We start from the raw sequence: 13,654 nt of genomic DNA, 5'->3' as shown, positions 1-13,654 counted from the left end.
ACTCAGTGTTTTAGGAGTTTCACTATGAGTTCTTTGGCTCCCTCCTACATCCTAAAACATGGATGTTTTGTTTGCTGAAGACTAAATCAAATAAATGTAAGTGAAATAAAACAGCACTTTCACACAGTTCATTGTTCCAATATTTAGTGTTTTCAATCTTTTTTCTTAAATAAACTACAGAATAGAGTACATCAAAACATTGGCAGCCACAAATATCAAAGGTATATATACAAGTTTACATCAACTATATACATATGCACAGTGTCATGTACACAAGGCTTGTGTGCGTGTAATCTATTTGTCTCTGGGGAATTAAAGCTCACACATTTGGTTCACAGCCTCATGAAAGTCCCAAAAGAAGTTGAGTTGCAATTCCACAACCCTCTCCAAAGAACATGACATTAATATGATGTACAAAAGTAACCGTTACTAGAGACAAAATTGCATTCTGTATAGCACCCTCTACAAATTATGTAAGGATTACAATTTGTCTCTCTTTTTTTTTTTTAAAGTGGACAAAAATGCAAAATACTTCACATTGGTACCCCAATTGGGAACATGCGCTCAATGTATGTATAACATAGGATGCTGTATGTACACGTTTCCATATCAATGGATATGAACAAAGATCACAAAACAGTAGTTTGTCATTCAAGACATATGAACCAAAAACTCACTCAACAATTACGAGCACCCTTTCTTCAATGCGTACAGACAGAAGCAATGGCCACGCGTTCAAAGGCATGAAAACATATTTAGCAATTCCGCCCTTAAATAGATTTTAAATACCGAGACATGTCTTTTGTCCAAACTTTAACGTCAATAACGAATAAATACTTCCATTACGCAAATCACATATTCAGTTACTGGCTGTTATGGCCTTTTTGCTCAGTATTCAGTCATCGCTTCCTTTTCCTCAGTAGCTAGTAGCAAATCTATTGCAGTGGTTTTACTGAATGGAATGAAACAAATCAAACAAGCCCTTGAAAGATGTGATTGAGATGGGAACAATCAGGCTGTCAGGACAAATTGGGTCTACCGGCCAATGTAAAAAGAAATAGCCCACCTTGAATTAAAGTGTTTGTGTTTTTTTGTTTTGTTTTTGCTACTGAACCGAGCTAAGGCACAGACGCTGTTTGTTCAAGTTTCAGGTTGCCAGCGCAGAGCTCAAAGTAAGCAAAGAAAAAAGATGGAAGTGGGCTTTTTGTGCACTTTCATAAAGTCACAAAAAAAAAAGGAAAGTTACAAAAAAAGAGACTAAATAATAGCGTGGGTTGGCACGTTTTATAGACTCTGGAAAGGAAATAGCAGCAACAGCAGCAGCAGCAAGAGCGTTGCCTGGACAAGGCGGTGTCTGTAAGATAGTGCAAAATGCCCGCCGCTTGTCTCGCTTGGGCTGTGGGTAAAAAAAACGTGCTAGATCATGTTGGAAAATTCTGTCGAGTCCATTTCGGAATCTGCCTCGTCCCTATGGAGAAAAACAAACACCATTAAATTGAATGTTGACAGCAATCCAAATAATAATATTATTCTTATTCAGACTGGAGGCTTGCCTTTGCTCCTGGAGACGTTTGCGGTTGCATTGCCTCCTCTCCTCGTCAATGGGATACGTGTAGAGGATGATCAGGCCGATTATGATGAGGAGTATGGGGGCGGCCGAGACCAGGACCTTCAGCGTGATGTCCACTTCCGCCGGTTGGTTGCAACCTCGAGAGATGTACCCGGCAAAACTGGAGGGGAAGGGGAAAGAAGAAAAAAAAACACACACACAAAAGTTAAGACGCAGTCTTGTGATAGAAGCATGACACTCTATTGTAATGGAATCGCATTAAAGTAAAAAAAAAAAAAAAAGCTTTGATGTAGGATTTGTCAGATTTGGATTAACATCTTTCAGATCCATGCTCATTAAAAACAGGAGAGAAAAAAATCTTGACATGCATACAGACAAAGAATGGAGTGCAATCTCCAAAATCAGCCTAATAAACAACATACTTTGAGGAAATAGGCCACAGTGCTGTCCAATAGGAAAAAGTAGTGCTTTGCTACCATCCAAATAAAACAAACTGAATTTAAGTGAGCACTTACTCTAAACTGAGAGTGGAGATGCCCAGGGAGACTCCGGAAGCGAACTTGGTGAAGAAGACGTAAAAGGAGTAGAAAAGCGCCTCGTGGCCGTTGGCTTTTGGGTTCCGCACTTGGAAGTCATCCACGACATCGGGCAACATAGACCTGATGGGCAAAAGAGCGTTTTGAGTTGGGCGTGTTGGCAAAGTTGGATGGGGGTCGGGGGTCTCACCAAGGCAACAGGAAGGCCGCCGCCACGCTAACCCCGGCGGCGAAGGAGACGATGTAGGTGACGATCAGGTTGCTCTTAATGAGCACCACCAGGATCATGAAGGGAACCGCAGACTGGAGAAAGGGCAAATATCAATAATAGTCGTCAAAATAAATTCATTTCCAAAATATTCTCAACGTGGGGCCTTACCAAGGTGCCGATGTAGACTGCCGTCTTCTTCCCAAATTTGGTGAGGAACCACTGCCAGAAGGGGATGGTGAGCGTGGCCGAAAGCTGTGACAAAAATTGGATCATCGATTCATCGTTGCAACTCCAAGTACAATACAGTGCGAGCAAAAAGATACGAGCTTGCGTGACGTTACGTAACACTGACATGACAATGGATACATTCAACAAGATGTTCAACTCGCCAGGGAGGATATTGGGTGAATTCCACAGGGGCCGCATTGCTCGACTCCGACCGATCAAATCCTCGGAAAAACATTGTGCTTTTTGATTCCTGTTTTGAAATTTCCACTTGGAGATCAGCGCTGTTTGCTTTTCATCCAAGCAGGAAAGTCTTTGTCAGAAGTGCCAGGTTTATAGTAACCCACGTGATGAGTGAATAAAGTCATCTGGCTAAATAAATTCCTGGTCAGCTCCATAATCCTTCCCGCCAAGTACAGGATGAAAATGGCCTAATCGGATCAACGCTGTTAACCTGGATTCCCCCATCCCGCCTCTTGGCCCGAGTTTGCCTTTTTTTATTTCAAGACTGATTGATGCCGACCGAAGGATTTTTTTTTTCCAGGGTGAGAACCAGATTGTGGGAATAAGATGGCATTCAGGCCCAGCTCACATATTATGCTAATGGACAGTGAGAAAGAACAGTGCGGCGCTCTGATGGACTACAGACCAGCTTTGTGACTGCACGCAATTTATATGCCAGACCTTTTCCAGGGAAGTTGTTATGGCAACCGACTGTCTACCTGAAACAACAACCTGCTGCTTGCTATCTGGCATTTACACTCACCATGATCACCAAGAGAATATTCTGGAAGTCGTTTCGGAAGCCGAGGGTGTAGCTGCAGAACAGAGCGAAGTTGCCTTCCAGGAGCTGCCCAAGACACAAATAATTCATTCGATGAGCAAGAAAGGAATTCAGGCACCTTTCAAGATTCGTGTATATGCGTACCATGAACGCTAAGGAGGTGAAGAGGAAGACCATGACCAGTTTGGCGTAGGGCCCGTGTCCCATCACCAGCTTGATGCCCTGGAAGAACGACAAGGGCTCCGACTTGGGACGGCCGGTCTCTTTTAAAAAAAAAAAAAATGGATCTCATCTCTGGTCATGACATTATTTAAAGCCTCGTTGGAAAAATAAAAATGGCCCCTGACCTTTTTGCTCTCTCACACCAAAGAACAGAACAATGGCGCAGAGGACGTAGATCAAGCAGATGACTCCGGAGGCGATCATGTAGGCGGCTCTCTGAAGACAAACACACAAGTGAGCCAAACATTTCCTGATCGCACTTCCTTCAATCAAATGGTCGCATTGCCGTACCGTGTGTTCCAGAGAAATGACGTGATCCGTTCCGTTGAGACCGACCGATGAGTTACTCGTGTCCGCCAGAATTTCTCCCGGGCCTGGAACGCAGGGGGCGTTGGCCATGCCCACTATCTGACCTTGGATGGCGGTACCGAGCACAGTTCCCAGAACCTCCACCGTCATCCCTGATTGTGGGAGTCGAAAAAAAACATTTATCAGGAAGAGGTTTTTTTTTTTTTTTTTTATTCTCAGGAAATTTCTTTGAGGGAAAACAATGCGACTCACTGTAAGCTGTAGCAGAGTCTCTTTCTTTCTGCTCAGAGCTGATGAACATGGTGAGGGCCGAATACGGCACATGGAAACACTGAAAGAGACACGAGACAGGGCTGTCAAAAGATGCTCCCAACAGACATTGGCACTTATTTGCTCGGACTCACAGTTTGAAGACTCTGGAAGAGGCAGTAGAAGAAAAGGTACCAGATGACTTTGCCGTCCTCAAAGGGGGGCACGTACCATATTAGGAAGTAGGAGATCACGGCCACGGGAGTCGAGACGGCGACCCTGAGGAAAAAAAAAAAAAAGGTTACTGTGGGTGAAGCTCTTGGTGTGCGGCGCACGTGCTATGCAATAAACAATGGAGGCCTAATGAGGCCCAGGACAGAAAAGATTGGCGGGCCATCTTCCATTCTAACGCTGCCAAGTGCTAAGTCGTGCGGTTTGGTTCTGACACGTCACTGTACGCACGCATGATGGAATTTCATCATTGATTGACGTTCACCTACTTCAACAGGCTCTGAATCACCGTGTGATGCCCTGAGGTGATTTGAAAGAGGCCACCCAGAATCTGGGAAGTGGAATTCTTTCGGCCACTTCCTGTAAAGCGTCCAAGTCCAGTTTGACAATCTGATCAACATTCCTCAGGTATGTGCGACACTAAAGGAAACCGCACCTCTGAACTAGGAACTAGGATTCATTTTGAATCGGATGAATCATATTCATCAAACAATTGCTATTCGGCAAACAACATTTTTTTTTTAATACTCCCAAAAAAAACTATTTGCAGACTGTACAGGTATTTCCACTTTGAGTTTAGCGCGTATTATTAATGTTGTAGAAAAAGAGAACTATGGAGATCAAAAATGTCTTGGGAGGGCGGTGCTGCTATTTTGGTTAGCAACAAAGTTTAGGCTTGACCTGCAATTACGACAACTTGTACAGAAAGTGACGCACTTAATTTAGGCACGGAGCCTATTTGCGGGAAGGCCACTATATAAGGAAAGGCAAAATCAGCGTGCAGTTGCATTAATCTTCTACTAATGCAAACCGAGAGGGGCGTCTCCGCCGCATGAAGCGAGCGTCCTCTCTCCCGCCCGTATGATCTGATTAACCGTACCCCTGAGAGAAGGCAAGCCGTGTGAAGTCGGATTAAATATATTCATTATATGTATCTCCTCTAGTACTGATAGAACCTCCTCGTTGGAACAATCACACGTTTGTGGACTTGGCAACCTGCAACATTCTGTACTGATAAATCACTTGAACTGGAGTAACCCGCATGACGTGACAGAGCGGAAAAAAAACAAACATCCGAGGCCTTGAGAGCTTCGCTCTCATTGGCTCAAAAGTGATGGTGTGTTGCGGGTTGGCCAACCAGAAGCGGTCCTCGCTAATCTACCCTCCCCCTCTACACACGAGCGAGCACGATGGAGGGGCTGACTTTTCTCCACGCTGGTCTCGAGTGACGTGGCCTGGTTGCTTCCCGAGAAAGCCGCCCGCCGGTGACTCCCCCACGCTCAATGTGCCGGGAGAATGAGCCTATTTCTCAATAAAAGGTCTATTTCCTAAACTTGCACACTCTTAAACGCTTTGCCTGGATTTACACGTTGTCAATTCTGGTTTAATGGCGATATCCCATTTCAAAACCTTTTCAGGAGCACTGAAGCACAGAAGGCGAAATCCCTGTTGCGTAAGATGGCCTCAAAGACCCCTGGTGCCCTTCAGCTTACTAAAATAAAGACAGTGGCCTTACCATTTACATGGATGCTGACAGCCCCTCGGACACTCGACGCCCAACTAGTAACCCTCGGGACACTTTCCAGGCAGCCTCGCTTAACATTGGGGGGTTAGTTTTGGCAGTGGGGGGAGGATGCTAACATGGTTGTTACAAAGGATTGGCTTGAGAATAAAAGGGGGCCACTCGCAGGCACTTACGACCAGACGAAGAAAATCTCAATGTCTACTACGAGGCGCTTAAGGATGTGTATAAATTGCATTGGCAAAGATGGAGGGTTATATTTACCAATGGAAAATAGCGCAACTTTGGCACGGGGCATCCCCCTTCCCCCGTGATGCTTTCATTTCAACTGTGAGAAAGCCTTGACTATTGGGAAGCAACTGGGAGTTGTGCGGAATGAGGAAATAACCTGTGGTAACCTCGCTTGGGATGATTGCCACTGTGTGTTTACACAAGGTTCAACTGTAATCCACTTTTCTTTTTCTTTTTTTAATATAACAGCAACCTACCAAGGCATCATTCGTCCAAAACGTGTCCAGGGACTCCTGGAGACCAAGAAGCCCACCGTGGGGTCCGTGATGGCATCCCATGCCCGGCCCACAAACAGGATGATTGAGGCGTAGAATGGATCCAGCTGCCGATGGAGAAGATCATGTCAATAGAAAACAGAGGTCTTGCTAGCACCATGAACTTGAATGAACTTAACATGTGAGGAAAAAAGTTAGCCATGACATATGAAATAAAGTGAAACGTGGGTGGGTGGTTGGCGGCGGTGACTTTAATGAGCCCTGACGCTAATCTCGTGGTCAAGGCCATGTGATGTGGGATGAAGTGGAAAGTCAATGGCTCCCCGCCGTTCTATTTTATTTGCCTACCAAGACTGTTGTCAGGAATGTAATGTGCGCAGAAATGGATCCGACTTTCCGTACGATTGTGACAAGATGAAAAGGTGGATTGTGACACTTGAATGCCATCATCATTTTGGCTTCCACCAACCTGTGCTACATCCAGCAGATAGAGCTGCAAGAAGAAGCCCAAGGCACATCCCGTAATCTGGTAGGGCGCTCCGCCGACGGCGTAGCAGAGCTTGTTGCAGATAGACAATCTGTTCCTTTGCTCGCTCTGAGGGGGAAAAATTGAAAATTCAATAGACATATTTGATGAGCTTTGTGGAGAAAGCATTTGCAGCTGTTTCCAAATTTCTGGCAAGCAACAGACAGCTGGATCAACCCATGCAACAAGAGTGAACATATTCACATTCCCTCGTCGACTCTTTTTCTTTTCTTTCCCGAGAAAGTAAGCTTGACTTTTGTTCACTTTAATCTGCTTCAAATAACACACTGAGATATTAAAAAGTTTTTTTTAGAGCCACTGTGACATGTGTGTGTCACCTTGTGAGAGGAAAATGAATATTTGGTTTTACTTGCTGAGCTAACAAGGATCTTTGTGTCTCAAGTCCCGGGAATGAAAACATCGTGTTGTCACACGCCCGAGTCTGACGAGGGCACCTTGGCAAACGGACCGTCCTGCGCACCAGCTGGAATGAAAAGCCTCTGTGACCTGGTCCCAACACACACACCCTCCTGGCTGACCAATCAAAGCTGACCATTTTGTTTTGCTCTGGCCACATGATGCTCTTGCTTATTAGTGAGCACATAAGTTTTACAATGCAATAAAAGCCTCCAAACTTGACTAGTCTTCCTCCAACACTTGATATTCATGATGCTGCTTCTTGTTTGACCACAACAGAGCTGAATAATCTTGTTGTTAATACAACTACACCATTAAGTTCAGGTGACAAAACACTGCAAGCAGATACTGGCACCCATTCAAAGTTTACTCAACTGAATTTTAGTGACAACTGGGTCATCAAAATGATCACGAGGTCAAAACCACTGCTAACTGCTTTGTCAGGAGTTTTGACGTGGTAAATGGTTGACATTGAAATGATAAGGATGACATTGTGTTGAATTTGCAACTGGAATGCACACGCACTTGTACTCTGCACTTGAACGCACCGTTTACGCACGGCCAATTTACGGTAACGCGCTGCATGTTACCATAAAATGAGGTGATTTTCCTTGACCAAATTAAATTCACGAGCTACGTTACAATGAAGGCACATCAGGACACGTACATTCAAACTAAAAGACGGGGGGGGGGGAAGGAAGAGGGACATTTTCCGGTTTTAAATTTAGCTCTGGAGTGACTCGAGTAACGACCAATTTAAAACCACAGCAGACAAGAAAACAGCAATTATAAGCAATGGCTTCATTGTTTGCTGTCTCTTTTATTTTTTCTTTCAATTTTTTTCAATGTAATATGAAGTATTTGAAGAATATCACGAGCTATGCATACATAATGAAGAATCTTCAATATTATGGCTGGAATATCAAATGTGTCATTTCAACGTTATCTCAATTTAAATGTAAAATGTAATATCAATGAAAATATAACCGGGGAAGTCTCACATTGCGAAAAGTGCGACGCGTACCAAATCAATGAATGAGACACTCCCTTTTGAAAATGACAATTCAAACCGGCCGGCGTGCTCTGCTCTGCTCTGTTCATTCATTCAAAGGCGGTGTGGACGTTACAAAGCTTTCTCCTCATTCAATAGGCATGAAACCGGATTTTGTTACAATCAAGGCAATAATAATAATAATGATCAAAATCATAATAAGTACCCACCTTTCTTCCAAGAGAAATGCCATCGCTGTTACCAGGTTTAGTTAATAAACTGGCGTTGGAGTATTGTTCGCTACCTTCCCCCTTGGCCATATCAGGATTGCTGCTTAGTCTTGTTAATCTACACACACACACACACACAGAAAAAAAACGGGCAAAAAATAATGCAATGTAAAAAAATATTTCAGTTAAGCTTGACAACTATCACTTGCGTGGAATCTGATTTCAAAGTGAGAAGATGCGGATAAGGTAGTGGTATTTAGAGCTCCCCGCCCATTTGTAAACGTACTCTTCACCCCACATTTGGCCGCTCCTCTTTGGACACGTCACGCCGGCACGGCGCTCGCGGGCGCTCACTCACTCACTCCGTGCGCTTGTGCTCGTGGGCGGAAAAAAAAAAAAAAAGACCACGCGTGGGCCGATCACAAATAAATAAACCAAAAAATAAACCAAGAAATAACATTTGACCGTAATCATATACAAACACTTGTGTCATATATTTGTTACAATATGCTTCATCACGCCCTGAATGAATGGATGAATTTTAGGTGATGAATTTCAACACGTGCTCCAAACGGCTTGGTGCATAGTTCATGCATCAAAGCATATCATATCAGTGTCCAGTTCCTGAATATATGCCACCAAGGGGGGTGGGGGGGTGGGGGGCAGCCAGCCAAGAGATCTCATTGGTTGGCTCCTGGTGGGGCTATGTTGGAACTGCTTTGCTGACCATGATCTTGCACTCTTGCAAGGTAGCAGTGGGGGCGGGAGGTCCAGAGGCAATTCCTAGATTTGTGTCCCCTTTAAAGTCAAAAGCAAAATTGTGTGTTGCCAAATATTTGCGTGCAACGTGGCTTGGATGTCCCAGAAAAACTCACTCAAGTTTCTTTTCAACTATCACAGTTCAAAGTCAGTCTTACTTACGTGGACTTGAATGCTGCACAGAAACCTCAAAATTCCACAATCTGGCTCGAAAAATGAGTAGCTTTTCTCATGTGGCTTCTTCATTGGCTTTTTATTTGCAAAGCCTCCTTAGCTCTGGCACATGTAAGTTCTCAATTTAGCTGCGTACACACCATGAAGCTGACAGCTTCTAAGTACTGTACACACAAGCTGCTACTGTAAGCGTGCAGATAGGTGAGACGTCCGTATGCAATGTGCAACGTTGACTTTACTCGGGCGCCTCCCTTTGCACAAACATGCTAAATGTTGCTTTATCTATGTTAAAAATATTTGTTGACATGCACACTAACACCAAGAAATATTTAGTTATTGTGCCGATCAGTGTGCCAACATGCTGCAGATTAGATTTTGTTGACTTTGTGCAACACATTGTGTTTAAGTCAATGTATGGCAGTGGCTTCACATTACAAAAAAAAAAGACATTAGCTCTCTGAGTACCATCATAATGGCCATTAAAACTGCTGATTTGGTAATAATGCACCTCTGGCTTTAAGCTATTGCATATCTGAGCAAGTCCCAGACATGCTGCATGTGTTGAAAAAACAAAAGTCATTCCAAGTGTGCTCAGACTAATTTCATCACGATCAGTGAGACATTCTGCAAAAATACAAGTTGCAACAGCCGCAAAAAAGTTCCATCCCCGGGGGGGATGCGCTGTTACTAATCACAGCAATCCTCATGTAACTTGTATTGTTGCCACAAAATAACATCTTCTCCATCATCATGCTTCAAATCATTCCCAGATGGATGACCCGTAGTAAACAAATTAAATTTCTTTTAAGGAAAGTGCAACATCAATAGTTCAAATGCAACAGTGACTGTTTGATCAGTCTGAGTTATCCTGCTATAAAAGCACCCTGGCATTTGTTATTGCTCCCACTCCATTAGTAGAGCGCCGACCCCGGCAGAGGCTTTTTAAATGCCTGCGCAAGTTGCCTTAGCATCGCCCTATTTGTTTTTCCTGCTTCACTGATATTTATGTTCGTGTGATCCCGTTTGAAATGAAGTTGTTGCATTGCCAAAACGCGATCACATGATGTCAGCCAACTGGAGGGAGGCATTAGTATTTTCCACATGCCGCTAACCAAAACAGCAGCACTGCTCTTCAGTATTGCGTAACCCCTAACCCTAACCCTTTTCCTGCTTGACTTTTTTTTTTTTTCCACCGACCAACCTCTTGTTCCATATAAGCACTCAAGTCGGTCAGCTCAAGAAACCTCCGAAAGAGCCGGTGAGTGATAGAAACCAAAGCCCTCTGCACTCTACTGTATCATAAAGGTCATCGGGACCTTTCCTTTATCCAACTGAGTCCTTTCCCAGGGAATCACCTTACTTGTCCCATTCAGTCCGAAAGGAACAAGCTGGATTTGATGTTTCAATCGGGACGATTTGAAGGTCACAATTTAGCACCAGCGGCTGGTGACACCGAGTAACTTGTCGTCCTCGTGACCAAGGCTGTGTTGTCATATGAGTGGCATGTCATGTCCACATGTATTTGTTGTCAAACGCAGTCCTGGGCCACGTGCAGGGGACGGGGCCAATCGGGGCCAATCGCTGGGATGGAAAGTCACGAGGGAAAACAAAGAGTCAATGGACAAGACTACATGAGGGTGTTTGAAGGGGAAAGAGGGACTCTTGTTTTGTGTTGATGTATATTCTCAAGTTGATACAACAGTACATCAACGGTAAAGCGTGCAGTACATCGGTGCAACCACCAGAGGTGCTGTTGATTTAGTCTCAACTTAGTCTCTACCTCTTAATCCTTGACAAAGTCTTACTAGAGCCATGCAACTTAACCACCAATTGATTCAAAATGCACAACAAGCGTCCCTTTAAATATTTACACACCTTGGCCTGAATTATTTGTACAAATAAGAGTTGACACTGTCTGTGGTCATGACCACTCTCCGCCGCGCTGCAAATACCTGGACGCCACAAACAAACCCAAAGTCCAAGTTCAGGAAACTGCCGTGACCGCTCCAAAGCTCGGCTGTTATTGAACTTCACCGCTGTCAACACGAAGCGACCTCTTTGCAACCAGGAAATATTATGTTGACTGAAATAGAGAAAAGTTCAATGGCTGTCCACAAATCAAAATGGTGGCGCATCCATAAAACATCAAACAAGACCAAGATATTCTCATCACTGCAGGGGTGCAAAACGTTGAGCTGAATAAGAAAGGCGATACGCGTCCATAGCAGAGCAAACATTTTTGATTGGAAAAGTATCCCAATCCGTGTTTGTACTGTCAATAGTGCTGGCTGTGCGTGTGTCTCCGGATCGTGGCTTAATGTGACGTTACAGAGCTCAGCCCCGCCCGGAGCTTGTTTCCACGCCGCTCTGTGGGAAAAGAATCCCAACAAAAGAATGGTGAGAAAGAATGTGGCATACAGGAACACAACAGGTGCATCCCAGAAGACAATAAATAATATGTGATTATTTGGTAACATTAATACATAGACGCAGGCGGCAACATCGAACGGAGTCAAACATTTTCCGTACTCGGCAGCGGGGTCACGGTGTACGTACGTGTAATGATTTAGCTTGAGGTCAGACAGGTGAAGGTGCTTCTGACCTAGGTACTCTACGGTCTTGTAAAGTGTCGGATCGCGTGTTGAGTCGTGTTCAATGACTCGTCATGTGACGAGATAAGAGCAGCTGGGTCCGGCCAAAATCTACTGTGTATGGTTATGCTCTCGGGGGGTTATTGGACTTCAGAATGGAAACAGTGACGCATTCTGTGCGTGTGCACTGGGACAAATTTAACGCTTTGACATTTTTTTTTTTACCACAATGTCATATGGCACAAATTTTGCACAAGTATTGTTATTTTCCTTCCGTGAATGTTAGTTATCTTTAGTAGTAAACTCTTATCTTTATCTGTGAGCAATCTCTGTTTGTCTGGAGATATAATATAGACGTTTATTGCTTCCTGGTCCTTCCGACCTTGTTACACATTGATATCATTAAAATAGGTCAAGTTATTGTTAGGTAGCACACTTGTTCATGGTCACAATGTTGGCCTCACTTTTCTTGCTTTCAGTTTGGGCTCAGTTGCAGATTTTGAGTAGGTGTTGATGTAAGTGAGAATTCATATGTACCCTGCAGGGTTGAAATTAGGACACTGTGTTAGCTAGGATAAACCTGTCACTCCCCCCTAATGAATAGAGAATGTTTCATCAGTTTAATCCACATGAATTACATGCAAGACAGATATTTATTGGTTTATATACACTGTAGTATTCGGGATGGAACCATATTGGTCAATTGATCACATTTTGTGCATTTGAGCAACTCTGCTGCCATCTACTGTCATTCATCTAAAATTACATCTTGACGATTGTTATTGTAATAACTCAGTTTGACCAGCAGACGGCAGCAGAGTTCCACGCACTTGTTGTGACTATCAATTTAGAACAAGCTATTTGTTGAACTGTTATTTTGTACATTCTGTACCAAAAAAGTCCTCATGTTCATTTCCCCCTCCTCGCTGTGGTGTTGGACCTTGACTGGCATCCATCGGTACGACACATATTCTCCCAGTCAGCACAGAGGCAACGCTTGTATGAAGGCGAAGACCTTGAGTTTGTTTTTGTTGATGTTGGGATGCTTGCTTGCACATACCAAGGTTGTAAAACTGGCATTTTCACACTTGTAATGCAGAATTCCACAACTGTAAACCCGTGTTGGTTCATATGCTTTATATACCATTTGCATTTGATGTTAATCGATTGTGTGTGTCGCCATTTTCCTTTTCATCCAGGATTTGTAAAGTGAAGTGCTGCCTTCACAACTAGAATGTATATATTTTTACATTGTTATTTCTATTTTACAGGGATTTTTCGATTGCACCCAGCAGTATTACAGTCCACAGCGATTTTCTGCAGCCACAACTAGTCTGGGTGGAAAAGACCATCAATCAAATCCAAAAGATAAGCAGAGCTGCAATGAGATTTAGAAGATGCTCAGATTAGCAAACAGTAGACCCTGAAGCGCCGTCTCCACGATTGAAAACAAAATCCATTCTTTCACATATTAGGTTGTGGCTGCAAAGAAATCATGTGGGTGTGTGTGAAGCAGTGGCTCACTTTGAGCAAAGAGGGCCAAGGACAATCTAAGAAAGTAACAAATTGTGATGATTTGAAATTGTGACCAAAAAAAAAAA

General features: G+C 43.7%; 1 protein-coding gene across 2 annotated transcripts; it reads right to left on the bottom strand.

Moving 5' to 3' along the window:
- Nucleotides 1-127: 127 nt before the first annotated feature.
- Nucleotides 128-12,100, bottom strand: mfsd2ab (MFSD2 lysolipid transporter A, lysophospholipid b). 2 transcript variants are annotated; one of them, XM_085901013.1, is made up of 16 exons: nucleotides 12,019-12,100; nucleotides 8,816-11,829; nucleotides 8,530-8,647; nucleotides 6,835-6,960; nucleotides 6,348-6,472; nucleotides 4,262-4,385; nucleotides 4,110-4,188; nucleotides 3,840-4,009; nucleotides 3,674-3,764; nucleotides 3,471-3,589; nucleotides 3,309-3,392; nucleotides 2,486-2,569; nucleotides 2,297-2,409; nucleotides 2,086-2,229; nucleotides 1,554-1,730; nucleotides 128-1,468 (listed from the first exon to the last, which is right to left on the bottom strand). In XM_085901013.1, exons 2-16 carry the CDS (start codon nucleotides 8,827-8,829, stop codon nucleotides 1,417-1,419), a joined length of 1,620 nt encoding a protein of 539 aa, XP_085757139.1. In that variant the 5' UTR covers nucleotides 8,830-11,829; nucleotides 12,019-12,100; the 3' UTR covers nucleotides 128-1,416. The 2 variants fall into 2 exon arrangements, with proteins under 2 accessions (XP_085757139.1, XP_085757138.1); XM_085901012.1 differs by lacking the exons at nucleotides 8,530-8,647; nucleotides 8,816-11,829; nucleotides 12,019-12,100 and adding an exon at nucleotides 7,262-8,495.
- Between the last annotated feature and the right edge of the window lie 1,554 nt (nucleotides 12,101-13,654).

Source organism: Syngnathus leptorhynchus, chromosome 20, assembly GCF_054491065.1.
Source record: "Syngnathus leptorhynchus isolate UIUO chromosome 20, UIUO_Slep, whole genome shotgun sequence".
Lineage (NCBI taxonomy): Eukaryota > Metazoa > Chordata > Actinopteri > Syngnathiformes > Syngnathidae > Syngnathus > Syngnathus leptorhynchus.
The sequence above is the reverse complement of the archived record's forward strand: the minus strand, read 5'-3'. Positions and strand labels throughout refer to the sequence as shown.